General features: G+C 37.7%; 1 protein-coding gene across 1 annotated transcript in view; it reads right to left on the reverse strand.

Annotated features, from left to right (window-relative positions):
• The window catches only part of LOC137286346 (beta-1,4-N-acetylgalactosaminyltransferase bre-4-like), a 31,555-nt gene extending 14,212 nt beyond the window's left edge, over window positions 1-17,343 (reverse strand). Inside the window, exons 1-4 of the mRNA XM_067818152.1 lie at window positions 17,035-17,343; window positions 14,854-15,223; window positions 2,810-3,042; window positions 134-321 (exon numbers count right to left, since the gene is read on the reverse strand). Of these exons, the coding sequence (XP_067674253.1) occupies window positions 134-321; window positions 2,810-3,042; window positions 14,854-15,211 (779 nt within the window). The 5' untranslated portion in view covers window positions 15,212-15,223; window positions 17,035-17,343. The remainder of the gene's footprint in view (window positions 1-133; window positions 322-2,809; window positions 3,043-14,853; window positions 15,224-17,034) is intronic.
• Window positions 17,344-17,624: the final 281 nt, after the last annotated feature.

Genomic DNA, 17,624 nt, shown 5'->3' on the forward strand with positions numbered 1-17,624 from the left:
ATAATCTGTTCTAAAAAAACATCAAAACATCTTTTCACACAAAACGTCACCAATACAAACACTCACAGTTTTGCAAAAAAATATATTTGACATGTAATATTTCCATTAAAAGAAAATATGTCCAAATACTGACTTGTAATTAAACTTGTCAATGGCCACAGACATATGGCGTGGGTTCTCTGGACAGGTGTACAAGTTCTTGTCATTCTCTGGTATAAGGTCGACATCATGGAAGATAAAACACTGGAAGTCATAGTCCTTCAATGCTTCAGCATAGCCGATGTTCATCAGGAGGGCTCTGTTGAAGGTCGTGGGCATCGCCTGTAATCGGTGAGTGAGTCAGTGAATATGGATTTATTCTTCATTTGACAGCAAATATTACAGCATTATAAAACAAACTTTATAGTTAACAACTTTATTATTTCTAAAGTGCCATGTTTCGATACTGATTCTTGTACCATTGTCGAGAATGAGTGTTGATGCTTTTGACAATGGTACAAGAATCTGTATCAATAAAATGGTACAAGAATCTGTATAAATACAATGGTACAAGAATCTGTGTCAATACAATGATACAAGAATCTGTATGGAAACATCCCACTCATAATATCAAGAAGTTGTCATCCGTAACGTTTGTTCTATACTGAACAAAAATAGTTAGGGACCAATGTAAATTTTGAAATTATTAATAATGACCTACTTATTCATTTACACATTGATAAAATATCAATCATAAAAATGATATATCCCTAACTTATTTTGTCCAGTATGTATTATAGTCTCAACTTCTAAAATGCCACTCAAACAAATATTACATTATATAAGACACCAGAAACTGCCTTCCCAAAATGTACCAATGTGGGGGAATCAACCCCACATATTAGGCATGATCAGTGAGCACTTAAACCATAAGGCCATCCCACCACCTCCTGCCTGTAGATGGTGAGAGAGAGGGCTGCAATCAATCTGTGACAACTGCTTCACTTGTACTATATTGTCTTAGCTGTACCACCATAGCCTTCAGCAAGTCACAACTTGAAATCAATTGTTTTTACGTGACACTGCACTGATCAAGATGTTTAGGTGTACCCTGTTCAATTTATCATGCAAACAACATTTCTCAACATACATCAATACATTTTTGACATGTGTGTTTAGTGATTGCTAAATTCTCTGATTATTGACTTTTTGGCAGAAAGGACGTAAATCCCAGTACTGAAGTGAATCAATAAATACTGCTTCTCAATTGCAAGGAAAAATGCAGCTATAATTTAGCAAGGTTGCAAACTCATAACCACAAAATTTGACATTTCCATTTTCTATAGCTTGTAAAACATTTTGTTCATGACAGTTTGTTTAATTCTCATCCAGTTTACCTGTGTGAAAACACATTAGTAAATGACTTATCTCTCATCATATTGCATAGCCCCACTACCACCACTCATTGATGACAATTACACAATAGTTGCACAATATTTTACAATACAAGAAATATATCTAATGCATCTTTGCCTTCAGCAGGGTAGGTGATGTTTATGAGTTGCTCTTATCACCACTTAGAGCACACTATACACTGAATTACACAACAAAGTCTTGGACTGCTGATAACTCAAGTGTTTCTGCAGGGCATATGTCAATACTATTAACTGCCAAATTTGGCTGCTCATATTCATTTTGCATCTGTTATAGAATTTTATCTTTTCACTGAAGTTTAACATCCATTTAACAGTATTTCACCAATATATCTACCAGACACTTTTCTGACACACATAGCATCCTATCAAAGTGTAAATACATAAAATCAACCTGTCCAAAAGTCACATTACAGACATTTAAAATGTCAAAGTTAGAATACGAACACATGCCCCGTCAATGTCAGAATACAGACGTACTCTGTAAAAAGTCAGAATATGGACACGTACCCTGTCAAAGCCAGAATACAAACATTTACCCTGTCAAAGTCAGAGTATGAACATGTACCCTGTCAAAGTCAGAATACAAACATTTACCCTGTCAAAGTCAGAATACAAACATTTACCCTGTCAAAGTCAGAATATGGACACGTACCCTGTCAAAGCCAGAATACAAACATTTACCCTGTCGAAGTCAGAGTATGAAAATGTACTCTGTCAAAGTCAGAACACAAACATTTACCCTGTCAAAGTCAGAATACAAACATTTACCCTGTCAAAGTCAGAGTATGAAAATGTACCCTGTCAAGAATAGACAGTAAAAGCCTAAACTGAAAAAAATAATTTTGTCCAAGGGCAAACTTATCAGTCATCCTTTCCATCACTAGACAGTCAACCATGGTTATCTGTGATGTCTTTCCCCAAGTCATCCATTCAGAAGACACTGCAACATCCACAGGCATACTTACACCTCTGAGGTGAGCATGCATCTTCACTTCCTTAGTGAGGAACGAAAAGTGCTTGCTGGTTACTGAGTACGATTGACATCTTCACTAATTCATGTAAATGCTGTGTACTGTGTCTGGTACTATCTTTGCATGTCCATATTCACACCTTAAATATGGAACATGTCCGTATTCTGACTTTGGATATGCAATATGCCCATATTCAAACACTGGATATGCTATGTCTGTACTCTGACTTGGGATATGCTAGATGACCGTATTCAAACACTGGATATGCTATATATCTGTACTCTGACTTTGGATATGCTTCATGCCCATACAGTGACTCAGACTAGGCTCATATCAGTAGTCAAGGTTACCTGTCTCTCGGCAGAACAAAAAAATATCTGAAAGGTTTGCTGAAATACATGAACAATATGCTGAACTGCCTACCAGTTCTGTGATATAGATTGCATAGTCCAGCTGCTGTCTCTCCAGAATCGGGTGCAGGTTGTTGAGCAGAATCTTCAACTGATCTTCTCTGTTTCTGTAGGGCACAATAATAGCTACACGGTGTCGTGATTTACAATCTGGGGGCTTGTATCGCCCACCAGCTTGAAGCTCTGGGTACCTCTTCTGCATCTCCTCGAAGGACAGAACTTCCTTGTACGTCGCGAGTGCACCAACTGAAATGCCACACACAAATACTCAGATACATACAAAGATAAAACATGTTCGGCAACTATTTTGACAGTTTGCTAAAACTGAATATTTACAAAAAATTGGAAGAAAAGCATTTCTATACTCTAAAACTTAAACCCCAAGAGATGAGAGTAAACGACACCTTACAAAATATCTTCAGTGTTGGCACCACCTATTTGATAGTCATTAGGAAAACAACTTATTACAGCACTAGACCTCCCCGGACAAAACCAGCTTATCCAAAACTTTCTCTGTTGGCACCAACTAGCTATGTTTTAGCAATACTCTTGCAAAATCACAGCTGGGCACTCCAGAAATGGCCTTCACAAACTGCACCCATGTGAGGAACTGAAAGCTGGGTCACCACTGCTAAACTAACAGAAAATAATGACGTTTCCAGTAAGCGGCCACAACAAGTAGCCATGCCATTATCATGTCTACTGCTAGTCTGCAGAGGCAGTAGGATCTACAGCTGACTAAATGTCAACATGACCCAGCATCACAGTGAGTTGCCCAAATATCAAACACTGGTTTTCCCACCTTGATTCATAAGTAGCCTTTACATATGTGGAATATTGCTGACTTCAGCAAGAACATAAAAATATGAACAAAGATAAGGCAGAACTAAGAACAAACAGAAGCCAAGACAAGATAAAACCTCAAGAGCCAGTAACACTTGATTGTGTACTGTCACTCATGCAAAAAAAATCTTAGAGCATACTGGAACACCCATCCTCGATATCTCCAGGGTACACATTCAGATAAGTCTCCACTATATCCTGGATGCATCTACGAATTATATTTGTGTGTGTAACAATCTTTTATTGTTATTTATAAAATATAATTACGACTTGGCAATGTCCAGATAAGCCATTTGTCCACCATAAGAATGAGTGTCTGTAAGAAAGAGCGTGACTGCATCTACTACTCATTAACACATGCTAAACTTCCCAACTCGTATTTCTCTGAGAAATAATAAAAATGTCTTCCTCCCTCGTTATTTTCTTCTATCAAAAATTAAAAATAAAGCCCTCCCCGAGAAACATTTAATTTTTTTATGCAGCGTTAGGGTTCTATTAATTATGGCATTGGTTTTGTAAATTTACATTTTGAGCAAATACATATCAGGAAACTTGTGGTGTAAAATAATAATGGTCAGTTAGTTATCAAACTGTGTTATTTCAAACCCAGTGAACTCACACAGATACAGGTAGAAAAACTATGTTCAATAAATGCATAGGGGTACACAGAGCATCGTAAAGCAGTGTCAGACGGTGACAACAGTATTACATCATCATGTGTATGTGGAGTATCACATCATATCAAAAGGTGTGGATGGTCAATACAGCATCGTAAAGCAGTGTCAGACGGTGACAACAGTATTACATCATCATGTGTATGTGGAGTATCACATCATATCAAAAGGTGTGGATGGTCAATACAGCATCGTAAAGCAGTGTCAGACGGTGACAACAGTATTACATCATCATGTGTATGTTGAGTATCACATCATATCAAAAGGTGTGGATGGTCAATACAGCATCGTAAAGCAGTGTCAGACGGTGACAACAGTATTACATCATCATGTGTATGTTGAGTATCACATATCAAAAGGTGTGGATGGTCAATACAGCATCGTAAAGCAGTGTCAGACGGTGACAACAGTATTACATCATCATGTGTATGTGGAGTATCACATCATATCAAAAGGTGTGGATGGTCAATACAGCATCGTAAAGCAGTGTCAGACGGTGACAACAGTATTACATCATCATGTGTATGTGGAGTATCACATCATATCAAAAGGTGTGGATGGTCAATACAGCATCGTAAAGCAGTGTCAGACGGTGACAACAGTATTACATCATCATGTGTATGTGGAATATCACATCATATCAAAAGGTGTGGATGGTCAATACAGCATCGTAAAGCAGTGTCAGACGGTGACAACAGTATTACATCATCATGTGTATGTGGAATATCACATCATATCAAAAGGTGTGGATGGTCAATACAGCATCGTAAAGCAGTGTCAGACGGTGACAACAGTATTACATCATCATGTGTATGTGGAGTATCACATCATATCAAAAGGTGTGCATGGTCAATACAGCATCGTAAAGCAGTGTCAGACGGTGACAACAGTATTACATCATCATGTGTATGTGGAGTATCACATCATATCAAAAGGTGTGGATGGTCAATACAGCATCGTAAAGCAGTGTCAGACGGTGACAACAGTATTACATCATCATGTGTATGTTGAGTATCACATATCAAAAGGTGTGGATGGTCAATACAGCATCGTAAAGCAGTGTCAGACGGTGACAACAGTATTACATCATCATGTGTATGTGGAGTATCACATCATATCAAAAGGTGTGGATGGTCAATACAGCATCGTAAAGCAGTGTCAGACGGTGACAACAGTATTACATCATCATGTGTATGTGGAGTATCACATCATATCAAAAGGTGTGGATGGTCAATACAGCATCGTAAAGCAGTGTCAGACGGTGACAACAGTATTACATCATCATGTGTATGTGGAATATCACATCATATCAAAAGGTGTGGATGGTCAATACAGCATCGTAAAGCAGTGTCAGACGGTGACAACAGTATTACATCATCATGTGTATGTGGAATATCACATCATATCAAAAGGTGTGGATGGTCAATACAGCATCGTAAAGCAGTGTCAGACGGTGACAACAGTATTACATCATCATGTGTATGTGGAGTATCACATCATATCAAAAGGTGTGCATGGTCAATACAGCATCGTAAAGCAGTGTCAGACGGTGACAACAGTATTACATCATCATGTGTATGTGGAGTATCACATCATATCAAAAGGTGTGGATGGTCAATACAGCATCGTAAAGCAGTGTCAGACGGTGACAACAGTATTACATCATCATGTGTATGTGGAATATCTCATCAAATCAACGGATGTGCAGGAATACACACTGCCACTTAGAAAGTGGTCAAATGTAACATATGCTATATTTGGGATTACACTTTCTTAGTAATTCTAGTGCTTTTGTTGGGTTGAGTCCAATATGGGATTTGAAGCCACACCCTCAGAGTCAGGCACCTCATTGGTAGCTGCCTAACCTGCTCAGTCACCATGGCTTCCACAAAAGTCGATGTCCGACTGTCTCAGACAACTGGTAGTGTAGACTACAGACTTTGTGTACCCCACTGACACATGTAAATTGGCATGGCTCCCACAGCCAAAAGCTATGAATACACAATGTCATTTAGAAAGTGGTCAAATGTTACACATCATATATTGGATTACAATCAAGGACATGAGTCAACCCAAAAAAGTACTGTACACTACGGACATCTCTACAGCCTTAGTGATTAACCGGATCAGACTGATTGAGGAAATGTCCCACTATATCGGATGCATACTATTCTGGGACAGTTTTGAGTTGTCCATGTCGTTTGTCTCATTTTAGTAGTATCCTATCTGGAAAATCTGCACAGTTGTGTTTCACAATATTGTAAATTGACAGTCTTATGTGATGTAAGAGTCTTTGTCCCCTTTGACGTAACCAATCGCGTGTCCTCTGGCCTGTTCTGAAGGTCAAGTTCCCCCATTTTAGTTGCTACTAGTCTGGGCTGGTCAAATTCAAACATTCTAAAAATCTTAAGAGTATGATTTTGCCAACATCATCAAAAGACAAAAACTGTAGCTCAATAAAACAGCACCGATTAAAAACATCTCTGTCACACTCACCAATAACTGTGACTGCCCTTAGTTTTTCTCTGTAAAAACATTCAGGATACGGAGACTATTGAGCATCAGCATAGCTTCAACACCAAAATCAAAATGACACACTACATCTGGGATGTTCAAGCTATGCAAAGGGCAAAGGGTATTGTCAAATGAATACAAAATGGTTTTTAAATATGAAAACAGAAAGCTGTGTTCATTCCAGTGTTTCCTGAATGTAAACCCATGGCTGACCAGTCCTCAATAATATAGGCCTGAAGTATGCTTCTCACTATATATTAGGCCATGTCTTGTTTTCCTAGAATAGCTACATTTTGAGGCTTTTGCTTTGTAAGGACAGGTTTTATTTTTCATTAGTAAAACTTCTTCTCAGGTTTTACCTTCTGCAATCATCTTTTCCAAACTCTACATGAACATCAACATTCAAATGATATATCAGTGCTTGAAATCAATTGAAAAATGTCTTTCCAGATTAAGTTCAAAGTGCAAATGTTTTCCCTAGCATACTTGGGACTGCAACTCTCATATTTGTAAGCAGACACTCTACCAAGGGGCCACCAGGCCAATGAGATAAGTTGGCTTGAATTATCTATTTATTGTTACTGCCATTAAATTGATTTTACGTGCGCTTCAGTTATCGTTTTGTAGCTTCATTAAATTATCATCTACATTGTAATTATCCATCAATGACGGTATATGTTTTACAGAAAACAGTTCTCGTCAGTTCTGGTAAATGTAAAACCATAGGGGTCAGGAAATCCCCAGGGGCCTTTTGATAAACGTAAAACCATCGGGGTTAGGAAATTTCCCTCCCCTTCTGGTTTCACAATGTCTACCAAAACCTTGGAGGCATGTTTTCTCCTATATACGAGTCATTTCGAAAATATTAGGGACCATGTCAAACTGCTGTGACTTCTCAGCTACACAGTTCTAATTTCTAAAGTTGACTTACTTTTTTATAAGTTTGAATCAAGACAGGCACATTGTTGTTTTTTCCAAAGACCTATTTAGTTTGGAGTTTTGCTTGTTTGTGTTTCAGTTTTAGATGTGCTGCCGTGATCTGCCTGTACCTGGGCCATGTTAAATGTTAGCGTATGAATTACACAACAGCACAGCCTTTAATGAACACTGAGCATGACATAGGTATAGCAAACAGGTATAGCAAACAAATTTCATGTGCTAATAAATCAAGTCAACAGGCAGGGATTAGGCCATTTTTCATTAAAATGGCCCATTAAAATTTTTAAAATTGACACATGGGCAATAGCCCATTCTAAAGTTCTCTTTCCCATTCAATGCAACAGAATAAAATTCTAAGGCATTATAAACTTAATGTCACTTTTTAACTCATAGAGACTAGCAAACCTTGTTTGTCCTCGCCATACTGGTGGAGTGATCATGTGATTACTTACACCAGCGTAAAAGAAGTGAACAAACACCCACAAACACACACCTTGAGCCTGAGGCAAGCCCAGTTCCATGATAGCTGACAACTGAGATGCAATGATAGCCCCGTCAGATGTTTTTACTTGTTTGTTGTTTGTTGCATCATTGAACAATATTCAAGCTACTTGCAGCAATAACTGAGCATGAACCATAAGTGTCGATCTACACAATTGGGACACGATGACATGTACCAACCAAGTCAGTGAGTTAGATCACCTGACCCCTTCAGTCACCTCTTACGGCATGCATGGGTTGCTGAAGATCAATTCTCGGTGTTTGCCCTGATGCAGAAAACTTATGTATTTGCTGCAAAAATTACCTCTTATACACAGTGAATTTAAAAGCTTGCATCATTGTTGACGTGATGTTACTGGGCCCTAAGTTCAGATAATCTAAGCTTGTGATTTGCTGTTGTCTAAAACTACTTGGTTTACTGTTTGCCAGTTAACTGCTTCATGCTGAATAAATACCTGACCTGCTTTACCTTGTTTTTTCATCCTTATTACACAATCACAGTTGATGTCTTGGTGAAACTTCTATACTGAAGCTGACTCTAAAAACAAGAGTCATCAGGAAGTGACATAACCCCTCGGCCCCCACACATTTGAAAGGACAAACCATCTGACAGCTGCTTGATGTTTTCTTAGATTAAGTTTGAATCGTTTTCAATGAAGTCATGAAAAATATAAATGCCATATACAGTCAAACCGCGTTAATCCGAACACTTCTGTTTTTCATCAAAACCGTTCGGATAGTGAAACATACGGACTACTGAAGCAAACACCACTTCAGGCGAGTTACTTCCCTTTGACATACTGAGACAAGAACACACGAACGTATACATGTATCAAATGACTTTATTACAGTTTGTAGACATAACAACTTGAATATTAACATAACAATCAATCAATACAATGTCTGAATAGATTATTTATAGTATTACACATACCAATTACTCACTTGTGTTGAAAGAAATCTCCAATAACAGTCTGTTTGGAGAGTGGCTTGAAAGAATCACGCATGTTGAGCATTGTCTCCAAGTTTTTGTCATCTCCAACACACTTGAAATAGTTTATCATGGAGTCCATACAGGCTCTCATTTGGCGGACAGTAGGAGCTGATTTTTCTCTTTGTATCTACAAATTTCTCTTTTTTGAGCGGCAGTAATTTCACATCGTTTACGCTTAGGGGCGGGACTTGCCATTGTGACTGACAGGTGTCAAGTGCAGCTGACCTCATTTTGACTCGATCGGTATTTTATACAGCAAGGAAACATGACAGGTATTACTCTAACTAAACAAAAGTGAAACCTATTAACTGATTAAAATCACAAAATAATGACATGCTCAACTCAGAGGTGTCACCTCAGTTAACAATTACAATTGAAGTCAGCCGATGTAGACCAGCGCTAATCACAGACGTGCACGAGGTAAGACTATTGTCCGAACCTTTTTGATGTACCGCCGGATTAATGAAGCAAAACCATGTGTAATTAACCAATCTGTTACCGCTAATTAACGTTCGGATACGGAGACTGAAGCATCGGATTACTGAATCAACAGGTAATGAGTTTATATAGTAAACAAGATTGGTTACAGCCAGCTACTGTTCGGATATCACGGGAATCGGATTGTCGGGGTCCGGACTAACGCGGCCTGACTGTATCTTTTAACAGCAAAAGGCAGCACTTCAAGATCTGTCTCATATATCTGCCAAGATCTGCTGAAAGATATGAAATAGTTTTCGAGTTGTGCTCTGGAAACGAAGCCTATTCCTCCATTTTGATACTAAGTCAGAATTGTTTCAATGGAAACCGGGAAAAATAAAAGTGAGTGAGTTTAGTTTTACACCGCTTTTTAGCAATATTCCAGCAATATCACGGACGGGGACACCAGAAAATGGGCTTCACACCTTGTACCCATGTGGGGAATCAAAGGAAAAATAAATACACCAAAACTTTATAAATAGCAAAAGGCACCACTTTGTGAGCTGCCTCAAATATCTGCCAAGTTTTGCAGAAAAATATTGAATGGCTTTTGAGTCAAGCTCCGGAAATGAAACCCATCCCACCATTAGACTAACACCAAAACATTCCATGGAAAAACAAAAAAAAAAAAAAAATGCCAAAAATCTGTAAATAGCAAAAGGCACAACTATAGGTTGAGATTATTATATCTATCAATTTTGGTCTAAGAATACTGAACGGATTTTGAGTTCTCCGGAAACAAAATGATTATGGACAAACAGATGGACAGAAGGGCAGACAGACAGACAGACGAGGCGTCGGGTATATCCCCGGCCGGGGGGATAACAAGTACTTTCAACATTTGGTTGGACCTGGGCGTAGAGTGAACCATCAGATCCCTGCTCACATTCTACCCCTAGAAGAGAGCAGCTGGTCACTGTGGCTGTACAAAGGTGTGAATCTACATGTTTTCTGGACTGGACAGCAGGATTAAGTTTCTAAATTTAAACAATAAATCACTTGATACTCTCAATAAAACCCCACAGACATCCCTAAATCCACTAATATATATTGAAATACAACAGCAGTGACTGTTTACATCCCACTGCACAATTGCCATGGTTACCAAATGAGACTGGATCAATTTATTGAATGTACAGGTATTCTAGGACTGCAATCATCTAATGGTAGCATGCTGTTTCCATGATATGACCTGTACATGTTGGTTTCACAAACCATGCTCCAAATATCACATCATGAGTTAGAGTACACAGCTGGTGCTCAGGGCTCTCATACTGAAAACTTTGTTAGTTTGTCATCATTACCAATGACAAAGTCATATTGAGGGTGTTTTCCCCAGAATGTTATGGATGATAAGAAAAAAATGTGTGTCATGTTTAAATACTTATTAGTTTGTTGGAAAGTGTCTCTGTTGGCTTTATACCAGCCATATCACAGCAGTAAATTCCCAAAAGTAAATATGTCTGTGGCGTGTGCACAAACAGGTGCTTGAGATCAGGAGCAATGTCCATGTACATCTGGTCTGATTACATACAATAAACCCACAAAGTCTGACCGATCTGGAAAAAGTTTCAACCTGTCTCAAAATAAAGTCATACTATTCCAGAATATTACTAGGCTTCTGATCAGACCACATCAGTTCTGATTATTTTCTACGACACCCACAAAGCATACTCCAAATCATTTTATCCTAAAATTTGGCAGTGACACAGAATGATGTCCTATCAAGAGTTGATACCAAAGGTTAAATGTCCTGATACCAACGACCCTTGAAGATCCAGGTTAGAATTGATCTTCAGCAACCCATGCTTGTTGTAAGAGGCGACTAACAGGACTGGGTGGTCAGGCTTGCTGACATGGTTGATACACATCATTGTATTTACTGTGTAGATTGATGCTCATGCTACTCACCACTGGATTGACTGATCCAGACTTGCTACTTACAGACTGCCGATAGGTGTAATATTGCTGAGAACTAACCTGATACCACTGCCCTCAATGTCTGACTCGTAGATCTAAACCAACTAGTATCCATGGACAAAGATAGATGTACACCACATGCCACTGCTGATGATGCTAGTGTTGGGCATCGGAAACCAAATCCATTCTCGATTACTGGAGGACTTATGGTGAACGACTATCGAAAATAATTGAAAAATATGATTTTTTTTGTAATCACCAATTTTAATGGTTTCCCCACATTTTTTCTAATTAATGTTAATGCAATTATTGTGTTTATGTAATTATTCTGTTTATCTCAACAGATGTAAAATGTATTCATAGACAGGATACAGTGATATATACTGTAATGATGAATATGAAAACTATGAATTTAATGCACATAACTTTAGGGTGCATGTTTGTTATACTGGAACAAATAATTTCTGATAAATTGTAAATTGGTATTTTTACAAGTAATCATTAAGTTTAATCCTTCTTTCGATTAATTTTCAATTATTTTCTATCACCAGAAAACCACTAGCTGCTGCTACTGATCTGCAGTGGCACTGATTTGTACAGTCCACTCTAAATGTGATGTCCACATACTGCAGATCATGATTTAATATAGGAAATGAGAAAGGCACATGATAGACTCTGCATAGAGTGTTCATCTCCTCTGGACCTTTCTGTAACATCCTGGATTAGACTCAGCTGGTTTATTCAGGCTGCTCCAGAAACTTCTGGATGAGTGTTAACTCCCTATACAGATATACTACATGGCAAACCACTAGCCTCAACTGAACCTTAGTAGAAACAATGTAACAATGTTCTACAACAAATAAAACAAAAAGGGCAAAAATGACATCCATCAACATCGACATGATGAGGTATCATCTGACATTATCTGTTCCAGAGATTCATATGAGCATTTACAGATGAAACACACAAGTTATTCCATGACAGTGACAGAAGATCATCTGAAGTCATTGTACCACAGAAGTCATTACTGAATTTAATTAACTGGAAAGGCATCATTTTTCACATTTTTAAAAAAAAATCAATAATAAAATGTAACAGCTGATATTACCGGTACATTGAATTTATAGAGATCGAACAGAAAGCTTTCATCATTGTATCCTGCAAATCCTACGGCATCATTCCATACTGATTTGGATACACAGACAGCTGTTGATTGAATGAATCCATAGACCAGTCTGTTGGAAATGTCAGTAAAAATTGTCACTGAAAATCTTCCATAGTAGTCATGGCTTTATAGAATTCAGCTGCACTGACTTCAGTGTTAAAACACAATGTTGAAATAACTGTAACTTTATGTCAATAAGAAATTGTTCAAAATCCCAGTTTGGCATAAGACAAACAAGAGTCATCAGAAGATGACATATCCAAATGGCCCCCCACATATTTGAAAGGACAAATCATCTGAGAGTTCCTTGATGTTTCCTTAGATTAAGTTTGAATCGTTTCCATGGAAGTAATGAAAAATATAAATGCCATATATCTGTTAACAGTAAAAGGTACCACTTTAAGATCTGTCTCATATATCTCTAAGATCTGTTAGAAAATATGAAATGGTTTTCAAGTTGTGCACTGGAAACGAAGCCCATCCCTCCTTTTTGAGACTAAGTCAGAATTGCTTCCATGGAAACCAGGAAAAATAAAAATGCCAAAACACTGTGAACAGAAAAAGACACCACTTTGCGGTCTGCCTCAAATATCTGCCAAGTTTTGATGTAAGATATTAAATAGTTTTCTAGTTGTGCTCCGGAAAAGAAGCCTATCCCTCCATTTTGAGACTAAATCCGAAACGTTTCCATGGAAACCGAGAAAATAAGAAATCACAAAAACCTGCAAATAGCAAAAGGCACCACTTTGGGGTCTGCCACACATATCTACCAAGTTTTGCAGAAAAAAATTGAACATTTTTGAGTTTGGAACGGTTTCGGAGTTTTACTCCGGAAACAAAATGATTACATACGGACAGACGGACTGACAGACAGAGGAGCCGTCGACTATATCCAATTGCATTACATGCAAGGGGGGATAAAAAATCACAAAGAGTTACAGACTGGCCTAACACTACACCTAATAAGGAGGGAGCATTTTCTGTTTCTTTCCTTGCAGCTTTTTGGGCCAAATATTTTGTTTTGGTAAGCACTGGTACATGGGGAAATACACTGCTCATTTTAATTTTAATCAAATAAATAATAACACCATTCAATAAGTCGCATGGACATATAGACGGTGTGCATTTTAATACCCCTGCAAAACACGTTGAGGGGAATAACAACAGTGTTCTGAACATTTACAGGCAGGCCATGAAAGAAGCCCAAAATTGTAATTGTGTGTGAAAATTAAAGCTTGTTTCAGTCACAAAAGTTAATGGGAAGATATTATCAATAACACAAAATACATATCGACAATCTTTAACTTTGACTATCAATGGTTTTACTTTCAAAATATTTACAAATAAAAATTAGCCTTTTTATCAAGTTTGTTTTCCGTTGCATGTTATGGATTTGTACAGCTTACAGATTATAAGTGCATGCCCAGCTCCAGATAAGATTCGGCTTCTGCTGGTACTGTACCCACTGTATATTTTTGGAGTGGGTATTATGAATGTTGAGTGGGTATTTCATTCTCTGTTCCCACTGCTTTCAAATATGTGGGTATTTGAGTGATTTTACTTAGCTATGTACATATCATTGAGTAAGTTTACTATGCAGGTATGTAATGCCTTATGTCATAACTAATTAGAATTAACAACATAACTGAAATGATTTCATAAAACAGTACTCCTCCTATACTGACATTACAACACTAGTCCTATACTAAGAGTACAACCTGATAACAATCAATGTCATTTTCATTACACAAGTGATTTTTATAAATATATTCCATATGCATATGTTTTAAACATTTTGCGTATTTAACATTTAACCTGCATTATTGGTATGGAAAAACTTATTTTTCAATGCATAACTGGAAATTTTCTAAGCATACTTTACCCAGATATGCAGCTTATGTTGGCCTCTGCATGCTTTCAAAAATGTAATACCCTGACACATTTTAGCTGATAACCGAACTGTTCTGTTCCAAACTATTTACCCAGGGTTTCCTGCTGATAATACAGACAAATACAGCACACGTACTTACCAAGTTTTGGAGGAACCAGAGGACAGAGATTCCCAATATCGCCTGTTCTAGAAGATACATTGGTTGTCATGACAGTCATGGTGGCAGGTACAGCTGGCAATGTCAAGTTCACAGATACATTCTTTGACACATTCTTTGATTGTGATGAATGCAAGTTCTTGAAAAAGTCTGTCACATCTGGGAAAAATAGTCCAATAGCTGATCGGTTATAACTGCTATAGCTGTCATCTTTGAGGAACCTTGTAACATAGTTGTAGGTAGCAAGATTGATGAGGTACTGAAGTAAGACTAGTGTCAAGCAGATCACCAGGAACACCTTTAGGATCCTCACAGTTGAACAGTTGTCACAGAGATACATCTTGTCCCAAATCTGTTGAAGAAGGCCAAAGTAAGAAAGTGAGTGGGTGGGAGAGTATGATTTTGCATTGCTTTTAACAATATTTCAGCAATATTACAGCAGGGGCTCAAGAAATGGGCATCAGACACTGAACCTGTGTGGAGAATCAAACATGGTTCTTCAGCGTGACAGGTGGACACTCATACCATTAAGCGATCCACTGACCCAATGTCAATGGTAGCAATTGCAATTAAAATTGCACATCCATGTCCTAAAAGCTGCTGGGTATATTTAGTCACATAAAGTAATCATTGGTGAGAATATGGATAATTATACCAGAAGAAACACTTGCTTAATATCTCTTTGGTCTTAAGACACAGATGTAAAAGAAGTAAATTGCAGACCATTAACCTCAAGCTGCAGAACTGGACATATTTTGTCAGAAATTTTTTCATTAGTGGGAATACGGACAATGTAAGCAGATTAAATTTGAAAATAAAACATATTTGCTGAATAGGTCTTTGGTTCAATAATAATTTATATAACTTTCTATAACCACTACTGACACAGTTGCAGAACAATCTGTAATATTCCCACAGTGTAGAATGAAAGATAATCTATTTATATGAAGAGTCACTCCCAACTCATCTGAACATTTCACAGAAAGTATCAAAGTAAACCTGTGATATTCACTATGTGCACTGTTCACATGTTTCTAAAGAAGTGTTCCACAATTCAACAACAATCAGTAGTGTCTCTAAACAGGAAAAAGAACTTTATCTTACTAGAAGAATGTGCCTGATGTTACAATCCAAGTATTAAAATCAGCTGCTCCAACTTATGCACTTGAGATCTATAGATGAGGGGAACAGCTGCTCCTTCCTCTAAGTGTAATGTCTGTGCAAGCTACATTCAACAAGGACATAGAATCAATCAAGATCTATTGTCCAGAAAACCGATACTCAATGCACATGTGTTGTAACAACACAACCGTGGTTTATTACATTAATCAATCTCTATACTCAATGCCTTTGTTTAGAACAAAGGAATGTATTGTTACCTGTTCATAACTTTGATTGTCCTTCTTCGACATATGAAAAACAAGTTCTTCGTTCAAAGCTATTATGAAATACATATGTTTGTGGGCTGTGCATGTTCATTACACAGGAATACACATGAATACACCAGAACAGGCCCCAAGCTGAACCAGCCTCTGGATATTTAACCCAAACCAGTCCCTGGATATTTAATCCAAACCGGCCCCTGGGTAACGGTAACGATAGTTATGGTAATCATCTTTGATGGATAAAGATTACAATTTATTTCTTTTTGTATAAAAAAGACTCACCTGACAACACAGACATATAAAGATGTCAATTCATTTGTTATATATAAAACATAGACATTTTTTGGTTTTAAACATCTGTATAATTTCACAAAGGACAAGGTTTTGGGAGATTGGCAAACAGGCAAAACTGCCCATATTAATGCCTCTGTGAAATGGCCACAATGGCAGGAGGGATCTTCAGCTTAAACATAGACATAATTCATTTCAGACAGATAAAGATTTCAATTCATCACATACATACAGACGGAAAGATTTCCATTAATTCATTGTATACATACGGACAAAATGATTTAAAGTAATATATGTATTTTATAAGAATATACACAAGGTGAAGATAACAGTATACGGTACAGCTGACATTGAGTGAACACAATCAGTGTCCAGTAAAATACTGACAAATGTTCCACAAATGTGATATATGTGCTAACGTCATCTGTCATTAACATTGATGTGAAAATACAAAATCGCTGTTTCAATATAAGCATAAAAATACTACCTGTGATGTCCGTCGTACAAAGTGTTAGCACTATAGCTGTCGTCTTTCTACACGAAGGGTGATGATCACCTGTTCGCAGTGAGCCATATCTCAATGTGGCATTTTCTGTGACTGCCGCTAGATACTGTGAGAGTATTCACATATCTGCAATGCTCCTAATACAACATTGTATACTTTTAACATCACAGTTGGGAATGACAGTTAACCGATTATAAATATCAAAAGTGAAAGACTGATTTAGCCAAGGAAATGAACACATCCACACCTATCAAGATGATGTCCTCGCTTTTACCGGAAGCAGCGAAAGGGCAGATAACTCTTGTCGTTAAATGTGGGCGGGGCCGAAACAGCTCGCTTTAAAGGGGCACTGATACAGATCGATTAATCGATTAATGTTTCTCGCCTCCACTCTACAGGACTGATTACGAAATCAAGCTGTGTAAAGGTCAATACCTGCTCCCTCGATGGTGACGGACACGGGGGCTAGGCTACTGTCCACCTTTGCGGGATTTCTACAATTTAAAGCGTGGTATGTGGTACATTAGGATATATGGATGGATGCCCATCCTGAACATGCCGTTATTTGAAAT

The sequence above is a fragment of the Haliotis asinina genome, chromosome 6 (assembly GCF_037392515.1).
Source record: "Haliotis asinina isolate JCU_RB_2024 chromosome 6, JCU_Hal_asi_v2, whole genome shotgun sequence".
Lineage (NCBI taxonomy): Eukaryota > Metazoa > Mollusca > Gastropoda > Lepetellida > Haliotidae > Haliotis > Haliotis asinina.